This window comes from Podarcis vaucheri (genome assembly GCF_965113315.1).
Source record: "Podarcis vaucheri genome assembly, chromosome: 12".
Taxonomy (NCBI): Eukaryota; Metazoa; Chordata; class Lepidosauria; order Squamata; family Lacertidae; genus Podarcis; species Podarcis vaucheri.
Genome location: NC_138750.1, coordinates 62,320,747 through 62,329,676, shown reverse-complemented (window position 1 = coordinate 62,329,676; position 8,930 = coordinate 62,320,747). Strand labels below are relative to the sequence as shown.

At 51.9% G+C, this 8,930-nt stretch overlaps 2 protein-coding genes across 4 annotated transcripts in view; one reads left to right on the top strand and one right to left on the bottom strand.

Moving 5' to 3' along the window:
• DHX30 (DExH-box helicase 30) overlaps positions 1-1,559 on the bottom strand; it is a 29,009-nt gene extending 27,450 nt beyond the window's left edge. Inside the window, exon 1 of one of the 2 annotated variants that reach the window (XM_082193840.1) lies at positions 1,495-1,559. The gene's annotated coding sequence lies outside the window, so the exon portion shown is untranslated. The remainder of the gene's footprint in view (positions 1-1,494) is intronic. The other variant, XM_082193841.1, reaches the window with a different exon arrangement.
• A 5,885-nt stretch (positions 1,560-7,444) lies between these two features.
• LOC309514855 (KAT8 regulatory NSL complex subunit 1-like) overlaps positions 7,445-8,930 on the top strand; it is a 43,992-nt gene continuing 42,506 nt past the window's right edge. For both annotated transcript variants that reach the window (XM_082192266.1, XM_082192265.1), the window contains exon 1: positions 7,445-7,974. In XM_082192266.1, the coding sequence (XP_082048392.1) occupies positions 7,460-7,974 (515 nt within the window). In that variant the 5' untranslated portion in view covers positions 7,445-7,459. The remainder of the gene's footprint in view (positions 7,975-8,930) is intronic.

The following is an 8,930-nucleotide window of genomic DNA, read 5'->3' as shown; positions in this document are numbered from 1 at the left end:
ATCACAGTATCAGTGGAGGCAAAGGATGTACCAGTCCCAGTGGCATTTAAGAGTTTTGGTAGGTGAGAGCCGCCATGAAGGCATAAAAACCCTGTACCCACTGAAATGCCCTCTTCTATGTCACCCTTTTGTCATTGCAAACCCATCCAAGAGCCGATGCAGAGTCAAGCCCACACATTCCCAGGACATGCTGGGCACTTAAAAACAACTGTTGTTCAAGAGCCATGCAGTGAAGAACATTGTGCCAGCTGTCTCACAGTTTCCCCATCATAGCTACTCCAAGTTTAGTATGCAATTACTACATTTTTTTTTATACATAGAGAGTGTTAAAATAAGGCTGGAACCCCAGGAATCTAATTTCATCCCAATTCCATGCAACTTCACTCCCATCCTCTTCCCCTATAATGATGCCTACTTGTGATCTGATGCACTACCTCCTGTTACCTATCTACCTGTTCCTCTTACACCTAGAGGAATTGTGTCTACAAGCAACACTGAGACTCATCCGGACGCACCTGGCTGGGTACTGCCTTAAGCAGAATTCTGCTCCAGAAGGCAGTACCCAGTATCCAGAAAATCTTACGCTCCCAACAACCCACTGAAATCCATGCAGCTGCCAAACTAACTTTTGCCAAACTACCACCCTCCCTTCCTGCCACCGGAACCATGGCTCTTCCCACCTCTGATGCTGTTAAATCAGATCTGAAGACATCCCTTTGTCACCCTCAGCATCAGGACCACCAACCCTACTCTCACTCTTTCCAACATCACCTCGCCTCCATCACTAGCCAAGCCACTGTCTCCAGACCCTGGGTCCAGTTCTTAGGATTACCTCCATCGCCATGCCAGACTCACCAACATCCCTTCGCCAGACACACCTACAGCGCTCCCATCCCGAGGGCCCCTCTCCCCAGACCAAGCCCCCCAGACCTCCTCCAATCCATCCGGAGCCTGGCCACTTCTTCCAAGCGTCGCATCCCAGACCATGAGGAGCAGGGCTAAGCGGCTGCCTCTCCGCCTGGCCCACCTCACGGGGCTGTCGTTGCGAGGAGGAAAAACGGAGAAAGCGCCCCCTTGCAAGCAAACGTCGTCCCATTGCAGGACCAAACACCTGTCACTGCCCCCCACCCCACCCCCAAAAAAACATCCTTCGTGCGGATTCTCTTTCTCTCACTCCCCCCCCCCCCAAAGAAGCATCTCTTCTCCACGCCCACCCCGCCATTCACCGCCAAGACCACGGTCCCCCTCGGCCTGCTCCCCCCCCACATCCAACCCCTCCCCCTAATTCCCCCCTCACAGCCCCCCCTCTCCTCTGCGCATCCCCCTCCTCCCATTTATCCCCCCCCCGCCTCGAAGCGCCTCACGGCAGCTGCGTCCGCCTCTCCCTCCCTCCCTGACGAGCGGCGGCGGCGGCGCCCGCTCCTTTCCTTCCCTCTTCGCCGCCGCCGCCGCCTATTCTCCTTCTTTCTCCCTCCTCCCTCACGGGCCACCGACCTCCTTCGCGCCGCTGCTCTTCGCCGCTCTGGCCGGGGGGCGGGCGAGGAGGAGGAGGAGCGCGAGGCCGCGGCGGCTGCGCGGAACGGGCGGGCGGGCGGGCGGGAGCGGGCGAAGGCGGCGAGTGGGTGGGTCGCTGGTTTCCCTCACTGGCCGGCCGGCTCGCTCTTTTCCCTCTCAGGGCGCCGGGACTACGGCTCCCGGCAGGCCCCGCGCGGCGCAAGCCGATACGGCTTCCGGTCCCTGAGCGGAAGCGGAGACGAGGAGGAAGGAAGGAAGCGCAGCCGGGGCTTTAGGCGGGAGGGAGGGGCGGGGCGAGAGGAGGGCGCTCGCGTCTCTCCAAGGCAACGGAGCACGCCAATGGGAGGCGGCGGGGGGCGGGGCTTGGAGGGGAAAGGCGGAAGGTGACGGGCAGGCCCGGAGAGAGAGGAGGAGAAGGAGGAGGAGGAGGAGGCCGGTGCCGCCTCCGGGCCTCTGCCGGTGAGTGAGTGAGTGAGTGAGGCGCCCCTTCTCCTTCCCCCGGGACTCGCCTCCCCTCAGTCCCCCCCCCCCGCCTACAACTGTCTGGGCTTCACCTGACGGGCTGCCGCCTGCTTCTCTTTTCCTTTTCCCTTTTCCCTTCTTCCTTATTTATTTATTTCGCTTTACATCCCCCCCCCTTCCCCAAGGAGCGCGAGGCGGCGTACGTGGGTTTGGCCCTCTCCCCCACCTCTTTTTAATAATAATAATAATAATAATAATAATAATAATAATAATAATAATTTATTATTTATAGCCCCCAACTGGCTGGGCTTCCCCAGCCATTCTGGGCGGCTTCCAAAATATATTAAAATACTGTAATACAGCAAACATTAAAAGCTTCCCTAAACAGGGCTGCCTTCTAAAAGTCTGGTAGTAATAAAATAAAATAAAAGCCTGGTAGGAATAGCCCCCACAACAACAGCAACAACCACCCCTCTGTGAGATAGGCTGAGGTGGAGAGAAGGTCGCACGTAAGGGCCGAGTGGGGTGTTGAAGGTCCCTCAGCAGTGGCAGGCAGAAATTTAGCAGGTCGATCGGCTCTAATCTGTTTTCGTATTTTAACTTTTTTTACGTTTCAAAATAAAGCTGCAACCCCCCCCCCCCGTTTTTATTGTTTTATGTCTGCATAAACCACTTTGAGCTGTAGTAATTTTTTTATACAATCAAGTGGCATATGAATTGTATCAAACAAACAAACAAAATCCCCTTATTGGCATGAAGATTAGCGGTAACATTTAACGCTCCAACATTGTTACAGCCAGTTCAGGTGTATGTTGGAAGGTTCAGGAAACATAAAAGGGAGTACTGTACACAGTGCTGAGTTAAACTCTGGAACTCGCTCGTGTTGAAATGTTTGCTGTGCATCCTTCTTTCTTTGAGCTCAGGATTTTCCATGGCTTTAATTAAATTATGGTCCTTACAACTTTCTTTTTATATTTATTGGTCCTGAGAAAAATTATGGTTCTGTGCATTTCTTTCAAACCCTGGAATCACTTTCCCCCCAGATTAAACATGCACCTGAAGTTGGAGGAGCTTGTTTTGAAGGCCTCATCCTGGATTGCAGTGCAGTGCCGCAATTCTTCCAGACCTTCAAAAATGGACGAGTCAGAAAGGGGAGTAACATGACGGTAAGAATCCTTAAGAATATTAAGCCTCTCACAGGAATGCCTTCTACGTCACACGCTATGGTTTATTTCTATAGAACCTTTTGGCCCAAAGCCCCCCAATGAGGTGAACAACATTGTACAGTGGTACCTTGGTTTACGAACTTAATCCGTTTCAGCAGTCCATTCTTAAACCAAAGCGTTCTTAAACCAAGGCGTGCTTTCCTATACCAGCGGGGGACTCAATTTACAAATGGAACACACTCGACAGGAAGCGGAACATGTTCTGCTTCCAAGGCAAAGTTCACAAACACCTACTTCGAGTTTTGCAGTTTCCAGTTTTAATCCAAGTTGTTCAAAAACTAAACTGTTCTTAAACCAAGGTACCACTGTAATACAAAGCAAAGTTAAAATAAAAATACAAGAAACATGGTAAATCAATACTATAAAGTGACACAATCACTAAATACCCATCAGCCACATCATGAGCTGTATTGAGCTGCATTCATGCCTTTTCTGTGGACACAGCTTCCCAGCATTCCCCTTCTCACTTAGAAGCCACCTTAATTCGCATTTCCACCCTCACCCTGGCCAGGTTCTAATATGTCAACTATTATCAAAGCCTATCCTCAATCAGTTGCCCACGGGAAGTGCCCTCCCTCTTGTCACATCCCGAAGGAGAGACCCAAAGACAGGATACCCTTTTCCTTCACTCCCTTTGGAGCTACCCATCCATTATAGGTAAAGGTAAAGGGACCCCTGACCATTAGGTCCAGTCGTGGCTGACTCTGGGGTTGCGGCACTCATCTCACTTTACTGGCCGAGGGAGCTGGCATACAGCTTCTGGGTCATCTGGCCAGCATGACTAAGCCGCTTCTGGCAAACTAGAGCAGTGCACGGAAACACCGTTTACCTTCCCGCCGGACTGGTACCTATTTATCTACTTGCACTTTGATGTGCTTTCGAACTGCTAGGTTGGCAGGAGCAGGGACTGAGCAACGGGAGCTCACCCTGTCACGGAGATTCAAACCGCTGACCTTCTGATCGGCAAGTCCTAGGCTCTGTGGTTTAACTCACAGCGCCACCCGTGTCCCGCCCATCCATTTTAAATCATACCAAAATAATGTATTCGAGCTGCAACGTACGTCCAGAATGAACAGTCAGACACTGCAAAGGAGTAGCAGAGAGCTAAATCTACTGCCCCATGGTGGTTCTTCACTTTCTCTTTTTATTACTGCTGCTTCTGATTTCAATCATACAGCAGTTTCTGAGTGTTTGTGCTGTACCGGAGCAGGAAGAGGTATAGTTCCTGCTGGGAGTGAACTGTGGTGCTGTACAGGCAGGGCAAAATTACTCAGCTGCCTTCCCAGTGCTGAGCATCACTTTCAGTGATTGAGAAGCCCAGGAAGCTCAGTGTGGGGTGAGTGTGTTGGTGGCGGTGCAGGCCAATCTGATGCGCCTGCCATTGCGCCTGCACTGTGCTGAGCTCTCCTCCCCACCTCTCAGGAACTTGCTGCAATGCCCATAGGCAGCTGAGTAATTTTGCCTGCTACCAGACCCTGCCCAGAGGTCTCCCTAATGGTCTTGGCATGTATTCGTACAGCCCACCACTATGCATGTTTACTCAGAAATCCAAGTTCAAGGGAAGTTAGTGCCAAGTAAGCAGGTTTCAGAGTTTGGGCAGATTCGTATGGGAGGATGCAGTTCTTCAGATAGCCTGGGATGAGCAAATTGGAGCTTTAGGTTGTAGACATAGTAATGGCCAACACTCTGCTGCAATTTGAACACCTCTTCTGTGAGTGTTTGGTTGTGGATTTCAGTTCCTGCTTACTGTATATCTGTTACAATGAGGGATGTGTGAAGAGGAGTGTGGCAAAACAGCAAGACTTGGTTAAATAAGAAACCTGCAAACTCCACGCAGTGCTAATGAACATTCTTCATTTTTAATTTCATCTGCATTGAGTGAAGTTTGCAGGAATCTTAATTTGAAACAGGTTCTCTTATTTTAAAAAGATACAGCAACCAAACAAACTAAAATACAATCTAAAATGAGCAATAATGGGAACAAAACAATAATGGGAACAAAATTATATACGCCAGCAAACTGCAGCAACATAGTAACATATTGTTTTGGTGCCTCCACCAGAAATGTCTGCCAGAATATAACTTGCAATAATATACTTAAAAGTGAGGAAAGAAGGGCCAGATGAAGCACTCTTCGGAGCCACATTCTTATTTTTCTGCCACATTTCAGCATTTTTGAAAAGTTATGCATACTATGACAATCTAAATGAGTGCAGGCAATGTACCATGCTTATTATATACTTTGTGCTGAGTATTAGTTGCTGCTTTGCTGTGCATAGTTAATACATGCTAATCGGTAGCATTTATATTGTTTTCAGAATTTGTAGAAATGTGACTTACCTTGTATCTTAATCTTGTACCTTTCCCTTGCTGTTCCTCTCCATTCTGTCCTCACAACAACACTCCCGAGAAAGGTTAGGCTGAGACACGGTGAAGGGTCCAAGCTCATTTAGTGAGCTTCATAGCTGAGGATAGATTTGAACTCTGGTCTTCAAGGGCCTAGACTACCACACCACCCACTGTGCCACAGGAGCTCTTAGTGCTTGGAAAACCTTTAAATTTTGTAGTATATTAAAGGCTAAGGCTGCAGTTCTAACCACTTTTTGCAGGGAGTAAGATTCACGGAATTCAACTGAACTTTCCTCCAAGTAACAGTGCTCAAGATCACATTGTAATGTTTTTATTTTTTATGAGCACGAGGTTTGTATATTGCCCTTCATACAGATATATGCTATTGCAGTGATTCCAAAACTCTGAGTTCAATTTGGTTAGTATAGAGGGAGCCTGACAAATGTGGTTTCTCGTGAATACAGACAAGCCCTTGGCTTGAGTATGTATATGAAAAATTGTATACTATATTCTTTAACTTCTAACCTTGCTTCTTTTCCCCTCCTGGAAATATAAAAGTTGTTTCAGCTTGTCCCTGTAACCTAAGAGATGAGGATAGGGGTACCTGCCATTAACCTCATTTGCTAATGTGTTGACATTAGTCTAAAGACTGAGAAAGAAAAGCCTTTGAATGCTGTGGTCAGCAGTTGGCAGCTTCTTGGGTCTGTGTAACACCTTGCCATTTAAAAATCAGTAGAAGGTTGTCCAGGCACTGGGGCTTTGTGAAAAAGGGGTAAGATGCCCACAAGCAAGTATTCAGTGGTAAAATTAATTTATTTTCAGGAATAACTCTCCCCATTCTGCTGTGTATTCTATAAAAAGGTTAGCTTGCTTAAAGCTTGAATGTTTGGGTTGGTTTCCTGGCTTTGATTTGCCTGTCCTCTTTATGCCTGGGATAGTTCAGTCTGTAGCGTCTGAGACTCATTTTCCGCGTCTTGGGTTGGAGCCCTGAATTGGGCAAAAGATTTCTGCATTGCAGGCGGTTGGGTTACATTACCATAGTGGATAAAGTATGAATTCTATGATTCTAATATGTCTTGTTTGATTGATTAAAATATTGATAAGGTCCCCCTTTGACCTGCAGAGCCATTTTTCATTTTACTGGCAGATGCATAATAGAAAATCAGGAGGAAATGCTTCTGGGGTAAGGCTCCACCTGCTGAATTCCTGCCTGTTGTGCGCATCTGGGAGACGCTGGAGCTGCGTGTTTTGTTAAGCTGCAGTTTGAAACCAGGCGCGCCTGGAACTAGAAAACATGCTCGTGAGAATGCAGCCCAGGACGCGTAGTAACAGCAATGACGGCTCCTGCGTTGATTTGTAATTGCGGCGGCTACTGCGCAGGCGCCCGCGGGAAACGCTTGGGTTAAGGCTGGGCGCGCAGGGCCACGGTTGTGCGCATGCGTCTCCCCCGAGCTTCCCTTCCACCTCCTGCTGCCTCGGAAGAGAGAATATGGGAGGGTCGCGCGTTGGCGCGTGAGCAGCAGCGACGCCCGGTGCTCACGTGGTAACAAGATGGCGAGTAGTGGGGGGGGAAAGAGGCTGCGGGGCGCAGGCGCAGACGGCTGCGACCGCCCTCTATCGGCTGCGGCGGCCGCGCTCTGTCAGCAACTCGAGTGTTTGGCGCGCGCGCGCGCTCGAGAGAAAGGAGAGAGGCTTGCTGCGACGGCCCGCTCCTACGCGCATGCGTGCGCCGCGGCTGAGGCGCGGGCTGGGAGGGAAATATCTGGGCCGGGCGCGCGCGCGCCGTCTCGGGCGAGCTCGTATTGTCCCGGCCGGGAGTCCATGGAGAGTCCCGGACCGCCCTGAGGCGCTGAGGAGGCGGCGGCTGCTGAGGCGGAGCGGCCTGCCCCGAGGCGACGGCTCCCTTCATGGCGACGGCGGCGGCTGCTGCGACCGGGCCCGCCATGGCGGCGGCGGCGGCGGCTGCGCCTGAGGCGAGCGGCCCGCCGTGGCGTCCGCAGAGTCGCCGGCAGCGCCAGGCGGAAGCGCGGGCCCGGCAGGCCTCTCTGTGGGGCCGGGCGCGGAGCCTGTGCCGCCGCCTGCGGGCGCTGCAGGCCCGGCAGGTGGAGCGGCACGTCCGGCAGCAGCTGGCCGGGCTGGCGCGGAGCGTGGCCGGGCGGACGGGCTCCGAGGCGCCTTCTCCGCCGCCGCCTCCTCCGCCCGCGCTGGGCCCGGAGCTGCGGCAGCTGGCCGCCTCCGCCACCGCCCGCCTCCGCGCCGCCCAGCGCGCCTGCGACTCGGACGCCACCGACAGCGCCAGCGCCTGCTCGGCCTCGTCCGCTTCCTCGGGGTCGTCGTCGTCGTCCTCGGCCTCCTCCTGCTCCTCGGCCTCGGACAGCGAGAGCGCCGAGCCGCCGCCGACGGAGCGCCCCGCCAACGTGGGGTGAGTTGCCCGGGGAGGCGGGAGGGGAGGCGGCCTCCGCCTTGGAGGAAGCAGAAGGCGCCCGCTTCAGCTTCCTCGTTTCCCAAGGGGGCTTCCTCCTCACAGCAGCCCCGTGAGGTAGCCCGTCCTTCTTCCCGTTGCCCAGATGGGGAGCCCGAGCAGCTCCCTTTGGGGCTGCGCCTAGTTTGTTCCTCGCGCCAGAAGTCTCTGGCCAAGGGCTGAGGCAACTCTTGCGCAACGCCTCCCTCTTGCCCTGCATTTCTGGCCAGTTGTGGGAGATGTCGTGGCCATATGGTGTGTGGATCGCGGGTTGAAGGCGCCATGTGCCTGGGATGCTACCGCAGTAAGTAGTGGTTTCCACGTGGACAGAAAGGGTAGGAGTCGAACTCAGGCCACCCCCGGAATGTTTAAAGGCGGCACAGGGCTGTATACCACTTAACAGATCAGACAAGGATGGGGAAGGCCCTGGTTCAAATTCCCCCTCAGATGTGAAGTTAACCGGGTAACCATGGGTGAGTCATGCCTGAACTAAAGAAGCAGGGGTGTTGTGTGGATAAAATGGAGCAACAAAATGCCATGCCTTGAGCTACTTGGTGTAAGGGGCGGGGTAAGAAAAAAGAAAGAAAGAATCTGTTGGCTCAGTGGCAGCTTTGACCTGTATGCAGGTAAGGAACTTAGAGCTGGTCCTTAATTACGATCACTCCTTTTGTGGCTGAGTGTCAGGTTGCTTTGGTAATGTCTGTAGGAGACGTCTTTGTAAAAAATATATATATATATATATATATATATATATATATATATATATATATATTTGCTTTCGTAGATTTTCACGGGTACAGGAATGCAGGTTTTGGTGTCTTCGGGTGTCTTCCCGTGTAAGAGTATATATATATATATATATATATATGCAGGTTTTGGTGTCTTCGGGTGTCTTCCCGTGTAAGAGTCGGGGTGTC